General features: G+C 43.0%; 1 protein-coding gene across 1 annotated transcript in view; it reads right to left on the reverse strand.

Annotated features, from left to right (window-relative positions):
- LOC127567013 (unconventional myosin-Ib-like) overlaps nucleotides 1–17,551 on the reverse strand; it is a 45,457-nt gene extending 27,906 nt beyond the window's left edge. Inside the window, exons 1-8 of the mRNA XM_052009626.1 lie at nucleotides 17,426–17,551; nucleotides 16,102–16,217; nucleotides 13,215–13,309; nucleotides 11,615–11,719; nucleotides 10,303–10,349; nucleotides 9,766–9,829; nucleotides 1,067–1,165; nucleotides 373–476 (exon numbers count right to left, since the gene is read on the reverse strand). Coding sequence (XP_051865586.1) covers nucleotides 373–476; nucleotides 1,067–1,165; nucleotides 9,766–9,829; nucleotides 10,303–10,349; nucleotides 11,615–11,719; nucleotides 13,215–13,309; nucleotides 16,102–16,217; nucleotides 17,426–17,551 — 756 coding nt within the window. The remainder of the gene's footprint in view (nucleotides 1–372; nucleotides 477–1,066; nucleotides 1,166–9,765; nucleotides 9,830–10,302; nucleotides 10,350–11,614; nucleotides 11,720–13,214; nucleotides 13,310–16,101; nucleotides 16,218–17,425) is intronic.
- Between the last annotated feature and the right edge of the window lie 2,316 nt (nucleotides 17,552–19,867).

The following is a 19,867-nucleotide window of genomic DNA, read 5'->3' on the forward strand; positions in this document are numbered from 1 at the left end:
ACAGGTCAAATTTCATAGCTGGACATCCTGCTGATGGTCCACACATCCCATGTATGATCTGGATACTCCTCAAATAATCTGGATAACCTGCATATAGTCCAGATGCCTTGCATACGGTGTGCAGACCTTGCTAGCAATCCAAATGTCGCAGGTACATTAAATCTATTCCAGGAGACAGGATGCTATTTTTGTTTAGCCGATTCCTCATTTTACAAAGGAAGAGCTGCATTTACACACTTAATTTCCAGGCTTTTTTGATGTTTGCAAGATTTTACTGAAAATAACTTTTATCTAAGAGTCAGGTTCCTAGATACTCTGTAGGAACTGTGTTGCTCAAGATTATCATTCCCTTTCTAAACACAACTCACTTACTTTAACTGTGTTGAAGTTGTCAGCGTCGTCGACTCCATTCAGAGACGTTTTGTCCGAGTTCAGGTAAACGTAATGATTACAGTCTCTTAGCACCTTCAGATGCTCTGTGGAGAAAAGGCGTAGTGAATGATTCCCTCTGAGAATTGTTTATGTGAGATGCCAAATTTAAAAATGGAAAAAAGTAATATGTATTGGAGCTAACATGGTTCGTTGTATGAAGTGCAAAAACATAGGATAGTAATATTTATAAATCTCTTCACTGTTTGATTCTGATCTCAATTATACAGGCAAGGGAGATACCCGGCAAAACCAGTGGTCGCTACAGTACGTACAGAAAGATCAATGAGGCAGTAACTCAAAGATTTATTTTGTACTCATTCTTGGGATATGGGCATTGCATTTATTGCCCAGGTGCTATTGTCCACATTTGAATAGCGAGCAGACACTCACTGTCGATGCTCACTGTGATGGACGGCTGTGTAAATGAGGTACTGGAGGAAAGTGGACACCCTGTGGAATTACCCTGTCCAGGCACTGCTCTGAGTTAGTGTTTTCATTATGGAAGAACATTAATCCGCCCCTGAATCGTTTGGGTGAGGTCGAGGAGGAGGAGGCCCCATCAATGAAACCGGATGTGGATTGTGAGAAAGCTTTGGAATGGATGGAGAACAGCAGACAGATCAGTAAAACTCACCCAGCAGCTCAGGTGACCCCCCTGCCAACAGCTGGTAGAAGATGTGGAAATTCCTTTCCCCTTTCAGACGCTTGACAACACGAGACTTTTCCAGGAGATCTGAAACACCCAAGCCATCAAAACTCAAAACAAATCACATTTGTCTTTACTCGCCTTGTGCGTTTGCACTGGGATAAAATGTTCAAATTCACAATATACAAAATTAAGTGTGACTCACTAAATAACAACAAAGGTCACAAGCTAGAGATGGAAATGAGGAAGGCATTTTAGCTTATCTCTCAAGAAAGACTCAGTACCCACATTTCTAAAGGACTGATCTCAGTTGCTTCTAGACTCCTTTCCTGTCCACTGGTGACCACCTTCATGAAAATCCTTTAAATATTTTAAACCCTCTTGTTTACACTACTGGAATAACTAGTTTGCTGGAAACATAGATGAATGAAACGGATGAGTGCATTACTAGTGTAAAAATAGTGATGCCATTTCATCTGCCACTGCATCAGGGAAGGACCAGCCCAAACATTCCAAGGTCAGCGAGCCAAACATTTCAGTTATTCTGCCCAAACAAGAGCCTTAATCCTGACCAGGGAATGTGAATCTCCACTGTGTGAGAGTGGAAATTTATTTGCCCACCCCATTCACTTGTAGGACCTCTAAGAATGTAGCAGTCACCATTAAACTATGGGCGATTGTATTTTCTAGGTGACAGGGAGAACCTATTTACAACCCAGCAGTGAGGCATTCTAGTTAGATCCTACTCTTGAAAGGGTACCTTCCATACCCCAGCCTCAGTTGCTACTGCCAATTCCAGTAGTGAAGCTCACCTGGACTGAGCGGTTGCTGGGATGCAAGCACCTCTGTAACTGCGTCCGAATACACAGAGAAGAGGGTTGACTTTCCCCCCCTCAGGTTACAAAATGTTTGACGACACCAAAACTACTGCAGATTTGGGCACAGTGTAGTCAGGATTTTCCATTCATTTATTGCAAGAGCATCTATAGGTAAAATAGACTGGTCTTTCTCTAGCACCTTTTGTGACCCCTGGACATCCCAAAAGGGGGATTTTATCACCAATTAAGTATTTTGAGGTGTTATCACTACTGTAATACAGGAAGCAGCAGCTATTTTCCACACAGCAAGCTCCTATAACTGGCCACTCCTTTTCTCTCTTCTAGGAGAAGATACAGGAGCTTGGAAGGCCAGACAACCTGACTCAGGAACACCTTCTTCCCCACTGTCAGACTTCTGAACCAATCACCTGTCACATCCCCTTCCCAGGGGTGCTGCCATGTTCTCCAACCCTTAATTCTACCTTTTCTGTTATTGTCACTTGAGCGTTTCTTTTTGCACTGCTTCAGTTTGCACCACTGTGCTTTGTACCATTCTGTTGTTTTGCACTCACTGTATTTATTGTCAGTTTTATCATTACCACATACACTGTTTACTCTGTGAGCTTCACGCAAGCAAGGAATTTCATTGCACCCTGGTGTATATGACAATAAACCAAACTAATCTGAATTTGAAAGGCAGGACCTCTCAATTTAATGACTAACACCCTGATAGTGAGGGATATTAGCAGTTTACAAAAGTGACGGCAAAAATCTCCATGTTATTTTTGGAAAATGACAGCTATGGATTACAGGATTGCTTTTAAAATGAAATATTAATAAAGCAATTGGCACATAGGCCAGTGGCCCTGTGAGGAGGATGAAGATCTTTCTATCCCATTGCCACCCCCAATTACTATGCAACCATAACCATTTTTAAACACCAGTCAGCTTTGTGTTATCTGCTGTCTGCCATTTTGGCCTTGAATCTTTAATGGCCATGAAGAATAGATTAGTAATTGTCACTCAGGGTTCCTTAAAAAGCAAAGCACTACAGAAAGTTGGGCAATGTGGAGGTATTTCAGTTGTAATACATTTAAACCTTCCACAATCTGCTGTGCACAAGTTAACTGCCTCACTACCTACATTACAACAGTGACTACACTAGAAAAAATGTCCTTCCCATTGCCCTATTTGTATTTGAGAGCTGCCTCTGCAGGCCACTCCATAATATAAAAGATAACAATGTATGCTTCTGGAGGCACAAGGAGAACCTTCTAACATGATCTTGGGCTTTTTCGACCTCTGCTAATATAAGCAGCCATTAGCTGTATAAAGAACACACAAGTCTTGGATTGCAGGGGCCCCATTTTAATTTTCACATTGCTACCCTGTACAGACCTTACTTCAACAAGGAGGGCCCGTGACCAAGGACTGTGAAGTCAAGGTCACACAGATGGGATGAACTCAAATTTTTGTAACTCTACCACATTACAGCCTCTGGAAACAACAGCAATCGGGCATCAGATCAAGGCCTCAAGATCTCAGAGCTACATGTACCCCGTTGACAGCAGACAGCATTAAGGAGTGATGAATGATGTGGTCCCTACCTGAAGCAATATCTTAAATTGATTCATGAAAAATTTAGCTGTGCATTTTTTTTTGCAAAATCATAAACACAATTAAAAAGAACAACAGAAATATTGTACTATATAATTTGTAAACACATTATAACAGTGACTACACTTCAGAAAAGTACTTTAGTGGCTGTAGAGTGCTTTGCAACATCTTAAAGTTGTGAAGGGTACTGTATAAACACAGATCTGTCCTTTTAAGGGGGCTAAACATTTATTCTTTCCCCACTGGGAAATAATCCCTTTTTCCTCAACAGAACCATGTCAAGGAAAGATAGGGAAGAGAGACTTATTTTTCAGTAAATCCTAGAAATGCAGAAATCAAAATTCAAATGAGTTCTGGGAACCACCAGCTACAAACCTGCAGGATATCTAAACTTATGGCTAATCTTCCTAGCTGCAATACACTGGATTTTTCCCTTGGGAACACAGCAAGAGGGAAGTGGGAGTTCTAACAATGATGTGAATCGAGAAATCCTGAACATGGATAGGAAAATCCCTCCCATCAATTTTATGGGATAATAATCCAAAAACCAAATACACCAGAGTTAATGCATCCTAATAAATTCCAATCAAAGGCCACAGGCAGCTTTAAGCTCCATTTGCAGCTGTCGATGTACATGGATTACCTCTCAAAGTCCACCAATAATCATTAATAGGAATTGGTTTTGGATTTGCGATAAGGAGGATTGTATCCACCTAATTTGATTCCTGGACCTCAAACCCGAGTGTTATCATCACTTATCATGCCACTGAACACTAACCTGCACAGAGGTGCTGAATTATTTCATGAAACTTAAGTGAGCTTCCCAATGGCCCGTGGTCTCTTCATCCTTTGGTACTTCAACACCAAATGGTAAACAACATGCCATCCGAGTCATTCCACAATGTACATTACACATTTCTATATTGAAATTAATATGCCTCTGGCCAGCACTACTGGGTATCTGGTCCAATTCATTTTGCAAGTCCTTTCTCCCCAAGTTTACTACCATCTGTGAGGATGTAAATGGGAACTAATAGTGCCACCACATTCAGTGTTTGCCACTCAAAATAAACACGTTTCTCCCTATTCTTCAGGCAGTTCAACCTTTGACGTAGAACATCTTGGATGCCCAAGGCCATCACATTATAGAATTTTGCACTTGGGGCATTCGATCATGCAGAAGATAATTGGTTGGGCAGGACCTTCCCCTCCATCTGAAGGTGCTTGGTTGCTCTTTACTGGATTTTTTTTTTATTAAGGCCACTCTTTTACTTTCATGGGAAAATGAATGAAATCATGCAACTGTTCACCCAGAGTTTGAAATCTGGGATCAAATTGCAGACATTCTGCAGGAGCAGCAGCAAAGGCTCTTCCATATAAACTGAGGTCTATGTGGAAGAAACAAAGTGATGGGCAAAGGACACAGGAAGGATGCGAGTGAAAAACCTCTGTTTTTATGCAGAGCAGTGATGATCTGGAATTTGCTCTCTGAAGGATTGGTGAAAACAGTCAGCAAGGGTCTTAAAAAGGGAACTGGGTAGCCACTGGAGAAAGAATAACTTACAGGGCTGTAATGGGATTGCTGACAGGGACTTGGTGGGCCAAATGGTCTTCTTTGCTGCAATGCTTTTAGTTTTTGATTCTCTGTAAATGCCGACTGTATTGCCAGCACTCCCACTATCCACTGCCGATTCTGCTTTTAGGCTTGTTCAGCCCCAAAGTAGATTGCATACTCAAGGTAGAGCCACACTTCTGGAATATCAGCACTCCAGGTGGCCTTCACTACCAATCTTACTTAGTTTGTATTGAAGGTTTTTGTTTTTGATGCTTTGAGACTTCAATGATTCTGCCACAAAGCATGGAGGCCCTGTTCTGCAAGGCACTGACCAGAAATATAATTATTGCATCTCATGGTTACTGCTGCCAATTATTTGCTGCCTTGGACTTGGTGATGGTTTGTAGTTTATCGTCTATTTGTTGCCTATCACCAGCACTTGTCTCCACAAAATCCTCCAAATTCACTGGAAGGACAAGTGAACCAATGTTAATGTCCTCTCCCAGGCCACCAGCTGGGCAGGTCATGTCCGACACAAGACTCCTGAAACAGAAACTATTCCAAGCTGTGTCGTGGGAGGAGATTACCAGGTGGACAGAGGAAAAGAGTCAAGGATGTGATCAAAGCCTCCTTGAAGAAAAACATCCCCACCGACTCCAGGCATCCTGACTCCTCAAAGTGGAGCAGCAGCATTCTGGACAGCATTGGAAACTTTAAGTCCAGACATCAGGAGCACACAGAAGCTCTGCACAAGAAGCGGAAGGAGCCCATCACCTCAAAGACTACCCACTCATCTAATCGGCCACCTACTGCCCCATCTGTGGAAGAGTCTGCAGTTCCCACTTTGAGTCCCAAGGTGGCTGGTGAGACCACAAAACTGGAGTGGGCACAAATTATCCTTGATCCCGAGGGACTGACTAAGGAGAAGGAATGAAGGATTTGTTGACTGGCTTACTGTTTGCTCCCAGTGATTTGCAGACATTTTACAGCTTGCCATTTGCTGACTATTATTACCAACGGTCTACTGCCAGCCATTTGCAGACTTGGTTGCCACTCTGCTATTTGACAACTGCTCACTTCCAGCTGCTTGCTGTTCTATCATCCAGCTGTTGACTTTGCTGCCAGCTTTTTGCTGAATTGCTACCAGCTGCTGGCCTTTTCTGGCTTTGCTGCCAGCTGCTTGCTATTTTGCCAACAATTTGCACACGTTACTGCCAGTTATTTTCTATTTGCCTGCTGTTTGTTGCTTTACCAATAGTTTGCCGACTTTCCCGTCAGCTGTTTACTTCTTGCTGAATATGCTGCTGACAATTTGCTGCGCTGCCAGCTGTTTGCGGATTTTGTTGCCAGCTGTTTGCTATTGCCAACTGCCACTGGTTGTGTGTTTATTGACGCTGCCAGCTGAATGCTCATTGTATTCTCCCAGCTGCACGTTGCCAGCTTTGGTATTTGCTGACTACTTTCTGCCAGCATTGTGCTGACTGATGCTGCTAGTTGTTTAATATTTGCTGACTGTTTGCTGCCAGTTGTTTGATATTTGCTGTCAATAGTTGGCTGCCAGATGTTTCCTATCTGACGATCATGTGCCGTCAGCTGTTTGTTGAACATTACTGCCAGTTGTCTGATATTTGCTGACTCTTTGCTGCCAACTGTTGCTGACTTTTCCCCTCTTTGTAGTTTGTTCCCAGCTGCTTATTGACTGCTTTCTGATTGTTTGCTTGTCCATTGCTGCTAATGGTACATTACATTTGGTTCCTGTTACTGGCTGACTGCTCCCAGTTGACTGGTCGACATCTGTCTTTTCTGCTCGTTGCTATCGCAGACCACTGTTTCAGTTTTCTTGCATTCATTTCCTCTTCGGTTCATCAAGTATTGTAAATATTATCGTTCAATCAAAATGAAACATTTTAAAAAGTTTAGCCACTCCTGGTCCATGGTCTGAGAGGTGTTTTTATGAACTTATTTTTAGGTGTCATGCTGCAAAACAAACCTATAAAAGCATTCCTAAAAAGTCATTAATTGCAAGCTGTGCAATATGCATTTTCAGTGTAAGGCGACATCTAAAATGCTTTACTAAAACACTGGTAAAAATCAGAGTTCCATATAATAGAAAACAAACTTGACATTCAGTCTTAGTTAAGCAGTGATCCTGATTATTATCATCCGGGTAATCCTCAAATTTACTTTCTAATAATCAATTTAATTTTTAGCTGATAGCATTGAAACACATATGGATGCACGTGCCTGTATTCACCAATTTCCAAAATCCTACACCTTAACATTTCATTACTTGCCCCTCCATTGCCCCCTGCCATACGTACCAGGCCTCCCTGGCATTTGTTGGTTTTCTACCCTTTGTCCCATTGCAGGACCTCCCATTCACAGTTGTGGAAGGGGTTGACACAGAGACATAGATAAACAGGAGCAAGAGAAGGCCATTCAATATGATGACCCTTTATCTTAATATTCCTGCATTCTCCCATTACCCTTGATTGCTTTTGTGTCTGTCTATCTACCTCCTTCTTAAATATATTCAGCAACGCAGCCTCCATTCCCTTCTGTGGTAGGGAATGCCATAGGTTCACCACCCATTGAGTGAAGAAATTTCACCTCAACTCAGTTCAAAATATCTTACCGTCCATCCCAAGTCTGGGACCCGGTTCTAAACTCCTTGGCCGGGGAAACGACTGCCCTACCCAGTCTGTCTAGCCGTGTCAGAATTTTGACCATCTCAATAAGATCTCCTCTAATTCTTCCAAACTCTAGCAAGTACAGTTGACCCTTATACAGCAGCCTGGCCATCCAAGGAATCAGTCTGGTGAACCTTTATGGTATTCCCTCTATGACAAGCATGTCCTTCCTTGGATAAGGAGAGAGAAACTACACACAGCACTCCAGGTATGGTCTCACTTAAACTTTATATAACTGTAATATAAATTAATAACCTACACTGTCTTCCCTTCAGTCACAAAGGGTGTATTATAGGGACCACTCTAGATTATTTAGTGCCATCAAGTATATTTTACATTTTGCCTCTGTCTCATCCCTTTCATATTTTGGGGAAGTGGTTCTGAGACTCCTGCAAGAGTTAAGCTGGGCGTATATCAGAATGCTCAAGTAACCTCAGGGTTTAATTACCTGTTAAAACAGCAAACTCAAAAATAAATTGGGAAGAATCCAGCAATCAATGTCACTATTTAGTCTTAAATGTCTGCAATATGCTTTCCCCTTGTAGAGCTGCCCTCATGTTTGCAGATGGTAGGGCTTGAGCTGGACTGTTCACTGAGCCTTGGGTAGTTACATGTTTAGTTAGTGTGGTTGATTTTGCACGTGAAAGATGTAATAATTATATTTTCCCTATGTTCTTGTGCAATCTCAACACCCCAGAGTGCATCACTAGACAGAAAATTTAGCATAAATGGAAGAATATCAAAAATAAAAGAAGTTACACTTTTAACCTTATAAACATATTCAGGTCATTGACTACAAAGACTGAGCAGGGCATTACCCGACAGCACGGTGAGGATGCAGAGGTAAAGGTGGCTGTCATCAACACATATCCAGAAGCTAACTCCATGCTAACTGAGGTGCAGTACGTAACCGATGGCTAGGAGGAACCAAGGATGAAATTGCAAGTATATCAGAGGTGACTGTGTATGGGTAGAAGGACATGTCATTGCATATGACGTACTGGCCACACAGCATAGGTAAAAATGGAACCGAGGGAAGGGTGGTGCCAGGAGAAGACCCACAGCTGAGATTAAAGGAGGAGGATGGAATAGTTAGCTGCACTGAAGACGGCAGAGAAGGCAAGGAAGGGTAATATGCCATGGTTACAGTCACACGGAATTCAGGCAGTGGCAGGCTCTCAAGTGAAGAAATTTCTCCTCATCTCAATCTTAAATGGCCAATCCCTTATCCTGAGAAAAGGAGTTGTACTTGAAAGTAAGCCTCGGAGTTGTTAGGCCACAGAAGTGGCTGAGGAACTGAGGGCTCCCAATATGTGGAGTTCTCACCCTTAAGTAATCAGTGTTGGAAGAGATACACAGGGTGCTGAGGCAGCTTGAGGGGAAAGAAGGATCTGTAAGTAAGATAATTATGCAGATGTCAAGAGTGGCCTTTTAAAGGAGGTAAGGAATGGTTCATACAAGTTTGGAAGATGAGGGGTCAATTGAGTGATAAGAAACTTAATTGAGAAGGAGCAAGGGAACAGGTCCTGGGGCTCATTAAGAGTCCGATGAGTGCTGGGGAAATCGGGGGAGACAGCGAAAAATTTAATTCCACGAGAGCTTACCATATCTTGTGGGGTCAAGTCCCTTAAACTTGTAACATTTGGACTAACAATCTTTTCCTATTCATTTTCTTTCCTCAATATAGAATGCTTTTGGCATCTGGTTGAAAACTCTTATCTTTATGAATTGGCTTCAGGGACAAAGTGACCCAAGGTTTAAAAAAATACTAACTCTTAACGCCACGGTGCTCAGTTGTCAGCCTGGGTCTTATTGAGCACCTCATTATGGAGGGAATCAGTAAGACACATTGCCCAAGTTGCACCTTGTGGCTTCCTGCATCTCACCCCAAAAGAGGGAATGAGCCAAGGTTTAAGGAATATTGCCCACTTGGCCTTTTGTTAGCAGAAGGCCAAATCCAGGACTACCAAGAAGCAGGATGACTCCATTATCAAGAGCTGCACTTACAGTTACTGATGACTCCACCCAATGGATCGCCTTTGAAGTCAAATTCAATGTCCATGTATTTTCCCTGAACACAGAAACTCAGTTAATGAGAAGTACAAATGCAAGAAAATACATCAACTTTCTCTATTTATTGATGCCCATAAAAATTTCCAAAGAAGCCACACCCCACTGGAAATAACAGGTTCCTCCTCCCTCACCCTATCTCAACCTATTTCCCCTCCAATATTCCTGGGAGAGATGTTGCCTGCAGTTCACCCCACCCCACCCACACCCTTCTTGCGGGGAACAGCTGTAGTCTCCACCCAGTCACTTTCTCACAGAGGCCATCCGGTATTGCCAGGAGACCAGCTCCAACAGGACAAAAATTGTCTATTTTGTAGAGAACAAAATATAAGGTTCTTGGGTAGAGCTGCACAATGAAAGTTTTAAAAAAATTTAACCAACTAATTCTCTCCACAGCCAAAATCCATCCCTAACTAGCCTCATTCCCATTCCCTCACCTATACGCATCAGCTAATGGGCCACGATAATACATACAAATCTGGAGGAGTTGTCATTCCGTATGGTCTTGGCATTCCCAAAAGCTGTGAAAAGAAAAAGGATTCAAAAGCATAAGCAGAGCTGGCTTCATGACAAGAGATCAGCAATGATACAAGGCGAGGGGTAACAGAGCCAATAGGGTCGACTGTCCCACTACACTGGGTCCTTGACGTCACTGATGTTGCAGTGAGGAGTTACGGATCGGAGGCTGGCTGCCCTGGCCTCTGCCGGGTGATCTTTCTCACTACAGATTAAAGAGCGACACCGACAGGGGTGTGGGAACGAGTCAATGGTCCAGCCTGTCCGTCAGCCAAGGTTGGAATGTTGCTGGTAAAAAAACCAGGGTACTTTCACTAATATTATAAAAAACATCCAAAGCATCACTGCATGCTACTATTTGCTTCCCTACGTGGAAACTCCGATTGGACTATTGAAAATTAGCCACAGAAATTTGAGCAGATTGTTAGTTTTATAGTCCCAGGTCTAATAGTAGCCATAAGCAGGGCAAGTATAGTACCGGGCATATATAATGCCAAGTATGTTGGCAAATGTTTTGAATCCCTACCCAAACCTAGTTTCTCCCCTTATTGGGCCTGACTTAGATTTGCAGGGTTCCTTTTGGAACTTAAGGAGTCAATTTAAATAAAGGACAGAGCTTCCCTGTGTGCCTTGATTCATTTCAGACTGGGTGAATGCCAGGTTCTACCTGGGCTCTATGTTGAGTTGCGAATTTTCATCCTTGACAGCTGCTGGGGCGCTACAATTAGCCACAGCATCCCCCGGGTTAAGGAAGGGAGAAGAAAACAAAATCAGACAGGATCACTGCTCCTGATGACTAACCAAGGACTCCTGTAGGAGAGAGGATGTCAGGCAAGCACAGCATCAGGCTTGGTAATCAAGCCCCTGTCATAGAATAGTTGGCCAAGACACAAAACCAAGGCTTACATATGAAGGAGGGGGGAGGTATCACAGAATCATGTAAATTTACAACACAGGAGACCATTCAGCCCATAATGTCCATACAGGAGGTAGTGGAGAAAACCCCAAATAAAAATAGAAAGTACTGGGAATACCCAAGAGGTCAAACAGCATCAGGGGAGACGGAAATAGAGTTATTGACCTGAAATGTTATCTGTTTCGCTCTCCACAGATGCTGTTGGATCTGCTGAGTATTTCCAGCGTTTTCTGGTTATTTCGGATTTCTAGTTTTTGGAGTGCGGTGGAACCCCATAGAGACTCAGCATCGTCAGGAGAGATCATGGAAAGAACACATTTAAATGAAGATCGGAAACACGCAGGTGTGCCAAACCTTCCAATATGGGATTTGATTGTAGAAGCTGCTCCTTGACCTGATTGACCTCTTCTCCTTTTCCACAAACAGCAGCAATATATGACATTACAAGTTTGCTGGCCTCTAAGGGTAGAAAAAGCAGAGACACATTTTACCTTAGCATTCCATTCTACCAGGCTTATAATTCCATCCTTGGAACTACACTATCTTCCGTGGTGGCAGGTGGCAAATGAGGAATTTTGGTTCCCTCTTGTTCCTAAATCCTCTCAGCCCGAAGTGGATTTACCTGGGGTTCCTGGTATCATCTATTAAATTGTGGCGGTTTCCATGGCATGGAAGGCAAGGTTTGCCCAGGTTTAAATGGGAATATTTCATTTCTGAGAGATTCCCTCTTGGGGAATCAATGCAGTGATACTGCCACTGGAAGAATAGGGCCTACATTACTGCACTAGCCAGGATAACAGTGCAATAACTAAACCCAGCAGAATTAGGGACAAGGCTTCAGTGATATTGGCTGAAGGATACATATCCATGAAAGGCAGGTGGGGCCTGCTTAATTTGCATAGTCTCAATGGGCCAAGTGGTCTCCTTCTGTGCAGGCATTATTCTATCACAGGCAACCCCTGCATTACAGGACAGGGTGCGTCCCTAGAAAACGGTCCGTATCGTGATTTTCTATAACATGAAGCCGCACCATTTGTGCGTGCGTCAAGAAACGTGAGTGTGTGTTTATTTATTTACTTTTACACAAATTCTGTAAGAGCAAATGTTATTCTGCATCTCAGACTTTTGGGTAATGATATGTGAATTCTGTAAGGGCGAATTACCATTACCCGAATGGCTGTAACGGGGGTTTCACCTGTATTAAGGTCACATTCAAAAACTCCACCCACTTCCCACCATGGAAACGCACACACACAAACCTCATGGGCTGGGAACTGTGGGTGAAAAGTACTGTAATTGAACAGTAGGTCATTTCAGACTTGAATAAGGGTAGATGAATACTTCAGATTAACTAGTTATTTCTTTCCCCAGATGCTGTCTGACATGCTGTGGGCTACCAGAACTGTCTGGTGCCATTTCAGAACTTACCAGCTTTCTCTTTTTAAATGTTACATCAACTTTGCTACTCTCAAGCCATTTCACAAGCCACATAGCTTTTAATACTAATGATTTTGACAATCTGTAGTAAATACTAATTTACTACAGATTATCAAAATCATCTTTGCTTTTTATCAGTACAAAATCTACATTACAAACTCAGTTAAGGGCTTTTATTTGTTTATTGCAGTATTAAATGCTCCACGAATACAAAAGGTGTATTGGTTTTTCAGGTTACTAATTGCACAAAGCATCTAGTGACCTTGACAGCAGTGCATTAAACAAGACTGAATTACCCCTACAGGACAATCCAACTGATACATTGCTGATAATCACTCAGCAACTGGGCCAGAGTCATCTCTCAGTCTAAATTCCACGTTCAGAGTTTGAACCACACCCACATTACATCGTTTCACATCGTATTTGATTATAGGTGGCTTCAGACAAAGCCTGAAGAAAGTTATCTCCAGAATTGGTCAGTGGCCAGGCTTGTCAGCTGGGTCCCAAGATACTATACCTGTTTTTCCTGAACCACTTTCCCCAGTGATGAGAACGCATTGGTCCTTGTTTCTATCTCGGAGTGATCTGTACGCCTCATCTGCAATGGCATAGCTGCATGGAGAAATGAGTTAATGAGAAGTAGCTGCATTCCTCTACTGTCACCTATGGTCTAATATTTTGTTAAAGAGAGCGTATGGTTTCCAGAAACCCATATAAAAAAAAATGCTTTAAACAAATTCTTTTCAACAGATTATGGCCCTCGAACTGCTTTTTTTCCCCCCCTTTTGTCCCAGTTTTCTTGTCTTCTTCAGGTGATGTCTCATTGCAGGAGCTTTGCTCTATGAGTATCCCAGCTACCCATTGCTCCATAACCTCTGAGAATCTTCCTTTCAAGCACCAAGAGTCCAGAAAATGTGTGTCCGCAAGTTGCTCAACAATCGAATGCTCTCCTTGAAGCAAAAGAGAGGGGATTTGATGGAGATGAGCAAGACCATGACAGGGCAGAGAGGGGGATGAACCATTAGCAGATGGTTCAAGAATCACGGGACACAGATTTAAAAACTCTGGGCAAAATACAAGAGGGATTTGAGGAAGTACACCTTTGTACTCATGGTGGTAATGATCCAGAACTAGCTGCCTGTTAAGGAGTCAGGAGGGAGCAGAGAAACAATCAAAGTCTTCTAAAGGGACTGGATAGGAACTCAAGGGAAAATAATTTGCAGGACTATGGGGAAAGAAGGAGAATCAGAATCACAGGATTCCTCCACTGGGAGCTTGCACAGACTTCTTGGAATGATTGCCTTCTTCTGTGGCAAAACAATTCTATCAATTTAGATTGTATCACCACACATTGGGCTGCCAAGCCTGATAGAATATTGGATTTACAAATGGAAAGTACAAGCCCATTGTTTGCTCTGACATAGATCTGCTTGTACCTGTCCTCTCCTGTGGGGCTGACTCGCTCTAAAGGCACCAAATGTCCTTTGTTACTTGGTCCACCTTTCACCCTCAAAACCTAGATGGCAAGCCAACCATGTAGCCAACTCAACCAAATCCATGCACGAGCCTTCCCCTCAGGGCTCAATGGATTTTCTGTTCTCTCAGCCTCTTCTCACCAAATGAAACACTACACTCAAACTCTTAACTGTCTAGGATTTGTGTTTAATCACTGTACATTCCCTTAAAGCAGGCATATCTTTGAAGAAGTGACTTCAAATCCAGCTCCAGTACTTCATTCACGTTTGGGTGGTTTCCATGTATGGGAGCTATGGGCATGAACTCCCGTCCTAGTGCTCTATTCTCCACACTGGTAGTGATTAATGGTACAGGGTCATAATAAACTGACAATGCCATAGATACAGGCATCATTCTACACAATTCCCAGGTATAATCCCTAATCCATGGTGTTAACTGCCTTAAATGGAAGCAATAAAAGTCACCTCATCCCCTCCAGATGAAGTTTGGGAGAGGAGAGCGAGCACAGGTTAAAGAAGTCAGCCCTAGTTTCTGTCCCCTGCCAGTGACCCTTTCAGAGCATGAGTGGGCATTAGGCAAAGACAGGATTGGGTTCAGTCATAATGTCTTTCACAATCCAAGAGCATGCTGACGCTTAGTCTGAGTGGGCAGATAACTGTTGCCACCTATGGAAGAAGATCACAGCAAGGGGTCAGCGTCTGCAATGGAGGAGCAAATAAGAGGGAAAAAAAGATTGTAAAAAGACTACCAGTTAGCTCAGTACTTTACAAACTGTCTGCCACATTTGTATGTTGTTATCTACAACCTCTTAATCTTATCAGCAAATACGTTCAAAGAATTAAAAGGTGAATGGAAAGCTTCCTTTCGATTTCTGCTGAAAACATAAAATCCTGTTGCTGACATTTCAAAACAAGTGTGCATTTGTTTTTCAGCAGGTCTACTTTAAAAACGTATACCTTCCCCCTACACCCCCCTAAAAACACAGGTATAATGCTGAAATACCAAAGCATCAGGAAGGATCTCAGAATCTATGTAAAAGGAACAGAGTTTGACTATAAAGCAGTGGCCCTGATGAGAACTATTAGCTACAAACCTTCAGGTGAACCCAGAACTCTGTGCTTTGATAATTTCACAAGGTGAGCACAGATGACAAAAGCCATTCAGTTCATCTTTGCTCATCCATCCAGAGAAACCTAGTGCAATGAAGCAACCAAATGTATCCCCAAACCATTCTGCACTTTGTTACCTCCACCTGCGGTTCTCCTGGTGCGACGAAGGATTTCCTCATCTTTCTTTGAAAAATGACCGTCTGCTCGTCTGAACCTTGCCTCCTCTCATTACTCTTTCACAGTTTAGTTTGATTACTCTGAATTAACCTTTTCCTAAACTTTAAAAATTCTATTAGGTTTCTAAGATCACTTCTCAGACCTTCGTTTTCAGGCTGAAATACCAAAGTTTTCCAATCTTTTCTCATACCTTAGGAACCTGACCTTGGGGATCAAGTTCGGGGCTCTTCTGTACACTGGCTCCAGTTTGAATGTTATGTCCAATCACTATTGCTGATAGAGAGTGCATATCGACAGCACTGTGTCAGCCATTGTCGAAGACAGGGTGGTGGGGGCAGGGTGCGTGGTTTGCATGTCTGAGCTCACAGCAGACACTGTATGGCACAGCAAAGTCAATGCAATATTTAAGAGAGTGGAAATGGAGCTTACAGCAGAAACCACAGCAACTTCTCTCAACAAAAGTAGGATAACTTCTCCAGAAAAATGCAGTGAGTGAAGGATAGTCACACACAAATTAGGGGGAATAAAGTCAATCTCAATCACTCGCAACAATTTACTCACCAATCTCAATTAACAGAGGACTAAACCAATCGCTCCCACTCAATTTGGGAAAATAGCTGTGTTTCTACTGTCTCTACTTACATGTGAGGACTCAATTCATAAAAGTTAGAATTGCGGTACTCATTGATCTTCTCCTGGCCATAGATGGGAAGCATCTTGTAGGGATTGATTGAAATGACAACACTCCCAATGTAGGTCTGAGAGAATAAGTGAAACGACAAGAATCCATCAGCATCCTCCTGAAACCATTCGAGATTTCTCTGCTCACCTTTTGACCCTGACTGGAAGAGCACACACCCAAAACGGTCCCTCCATAAAGACCGCAGTAACTAACCTGCACACCGTTATCCATTGTACGTTGTGCATGGTGTACACACCAGACATTACTAGAAGAAACCACCAAGCATGCATATCAGGCTCTGCAATGGAATGTGTGGATTCACCAGGAATTATATTAGGCTGTTTCCTGTTCACCCACTGCAACTTTGGCACATAATCCGTGATTTTTGCTTCACACACAAATGCAGAGGCACATGGACACATGCCATCCAATTTCTGAATGCAAATGCATGGGGGGGATAGCATCCGCAGTTCCAGCAGGACCTGATTCTATGGGTCCAAGGGATCTGTCAGAGCAAGTCCCTGGCTGGCACTGGGAACCTGACTCAGGTAGATACTCACCTGGCTCTTCAGCAGGACCCCCCAATCCCTGACCTAAGCAACCTCCATACTTCCCTGACGTTTCCAAACGTCACCTTCACCCAATCCACCGCCAATCTTCTGACCCTACACCCCACAACTACTAATTGTACTCCCTCCATGAAAACTGACCTCATTCCCAACTACCCCCCTCCCAATCAGAATCATCAATCTCATCACCTACAAAATCCTCCCCCCATCCCAAACTAGCGATCCTACTCTACCACTGCCCACCCGCTCCCCTTGGCAGCCTCAACTACTTTGCCCAGACCACTTGGTATTGAGTAGATCTGTAGAGAGCAGCTTGCAATGTGTCGCCACGCTCCAGCGTTTCACCCATCCCCACTGGGCTCTGTCTCCAGTGATGCATGGATCCATTCCAGACTGACCCCATTTCCTTCGCACACTCTGTGCAATGATAGAATACACAAACTAGAAGGCCTCAAATGTGCAAGGCCTATTCAGCTGGGCACAACGCCTTGTGCACTACCGAATTTGCCAATACTGGACCATCAGAAAAAACACTTGCCCACTGAGTAACTAATCTTTGGAGGCAGAGGCCTCATCTAGAAATCCCAGGGTAGCCATTCTGCTGGCATAAATGTCACATCTGAACAGTACATTTATTCCCTGTGATATCAGACATGATCTCAAATGACAGCGACAACAAACATCACACGGGAGTCTTCCCTCTCATTGTACTTACATAGATCTCACTTTTGCTGAATCGTTCCTTGAGGTTTAAAAGTAGAGACTCATCGGTGAGGGGGTCCAATAGCACCATGTCACCCACCCCAACCACATTGTCCAAGTACGATGATTTTTTATTCATGGTTAGTTGCTGGAAAAAAAATCGAAAATGATATGAAATTAATTAATCCATCCAACAGTGCTTAAAATAATGAAATTGTTTGCAATGCCAGGCAGCTGTTCCAGATGAGCGCAGTCTTTGCCCTGTGTGGTTGTTCCCACCTCTGTTTTAAAATACAACTCGCTCTGGTTGGCACTGGAATTCTTCAGTTCACCTGTATTACCTCCCACAGGCACTGCCACATTGCCAAGCATTGAGAATCTGTTGTTGCCAGGAGCAGGCATACCTTTTGACACGAGGGGACCATAATTTTGAGGTGATTGGAGGAAGGTATAAGGGGGATGTCGGGGTAAGTTTTTTTTACACACAGAGTGGTGGGTGCATGGAACACACTGCCGGCAGAGGTTGTGGGGGCAGATACATTAGGGACGTTTAAGAGACTCTTCGATAGACAGATGAATGATAGAAAAATAGGGGGCTATGTGGAAGTGAAGCATTAGATAGATCTTAGAGTAGGATAAAATGTCGGCACAACATTGTGGGCCAAAGGGCCTGTACTGTGCTGTAGAGTTCTATGTTCTATTACATTGCACACGGGAAGTACTCTGGCAAAACAGTGGAACAGAACGTGTCAAGAAAGTGGTGAACCAGTTTGGAGGTTTTTGATTTTATATGCAATAGGTTCCCATTCTTACCTGGTTTGTTGGGGTAGGGGAAAGGGCTGAGTACCCTGCTCAGCAGGGAGGTAAATTTGGCTGGAATGTTATGAATGGAGTGATGGGGGTAATTGCCTATAAATAGTGATCACTGATCATCAATATCATTAGATTTCATAATAGAGAATGGCTTGGAATCTTTACCAGCTTGCTGACATATGGAGAGCAAGATATTTTCTCCTTAATTCTACCCACTGCTGTGCAGAAGCTTGGTTGAGGGGCTGGATGACTGATCACCAGGGGGGCTGACTCACCTTTGATCAGATTCAATTGCAACTTTCAAAGGGAGAGCTGGCTATATAATCGAAGGGGAGAAGTGTGCAGGACTCTAGAGAAAGAACTGGTGTGTGAGATTAATTAGAAAGCCCTTCAAAAGGGATGAATGGCCTCCTCCTGTGCTGTTTCATTCTCTTCAGAACAGTCCACACACAGCACAACTAAAGCTGTAAAGTCTGCGTGCCAGAAATAACAGAATTAAACCCCGATCTTACTGTACCTTTGAAAAGTTAGTCTTATCCAGCCAAGAATTATAATGAGCCATAAAATAAAGCTTAAAGGAACTGCTGATCCATCCAATTAAAAAAAGATAATGTATCAGGTGAAAGTGCAGCTGAAGTACGTTATTTTTTTAAAAAGATTTTTAATTCTTATTGTACCTCATTAGCAAAGCCCCTCAGCTGTCTGCACACTCACCTCTGCTTACACTGTTGTGGATTACTTCCTTCTTTGTGTTTTTCTGACACACCTGTTACCGCAGTCTCTTCAATCCCTGTCTGCATGACTTTGGCACCTGTTCACTTTATGCTTTATTTGTACCAGGTTAGCAACTGTATTAATATTGTTCACAGGGGGAATTAAGACCTTTAGCATGGAGGAACAGTGAAAGATGAAGGGAAGCCATTTTCCCTGTCAAAGCTTATTGCTGAGAATGTAATACATTGGACAGTGTTAAATGCACACAAGAATCATGGAAGTTCACAGCACCAAGACCACCATTCAAACCCATTGCATCTGATAATCCAAGTTTATCCCACTAAATCCCGGTTTCTCCCTATAGTCCAATGGTAATCCCAAACCAGTCCTTTATTAATCCAAAAACTAATCCCATTACCCACGCTCTCCCCATAGCCCCATATTGATCCTCAAAGTAATCCTAATGCTCCGGTCCCTCTCAATAACCCAGTATCAATCTCAAACTAATCACACTGTTCCGTTCTCTTGCCACAGCTGTTTCAATTCTAAACTAATCTCACTGATCTTCCGTCTTCCCATAATCTTCTTCAGCTTCAATGTTTATCCACGTTTCCTAAATGTGCATTGATTTCTGCCTCAACTATTCCCTGTGACAAAGCATCCCACTCTCCAACCACCTCCCAACCCTTAGGGTTTTAAATTTCTCCCAAATAAACTTGGCTTTACCAGCTTGAAGCATGTGGGAGCTTGCTCTGTGCAAATTATCTGCTGGGTTTCCTACATTACACAAGAAATTACAGTTCAAAATATACTTAATTGTTACAAAGTGCTTTGGGTCAGTGCAAAGTTGTGAAAAGTGGTATATAACTGCAGCAATATTAATTTTGAACAGCCTCTCCTTGCTGAGGGGGAGATTCCGCCTTTTTTT

Source organism: Pristis pectinata, chromosome X (genome assembly GCF_009764475.1).
Source record: "Pristis pectinata isolate sPriPec2 chromosome X, sPriPec2.1.pri, whole genome shotgun sequence".
In the NCBI taxonomy this organism is placed as follows: Eukaryota; Metazoa; Chordata; class Chondrichthyes; order Rhinopristiformes; family Pristidae; genus Pristis; species Pristis pectinata.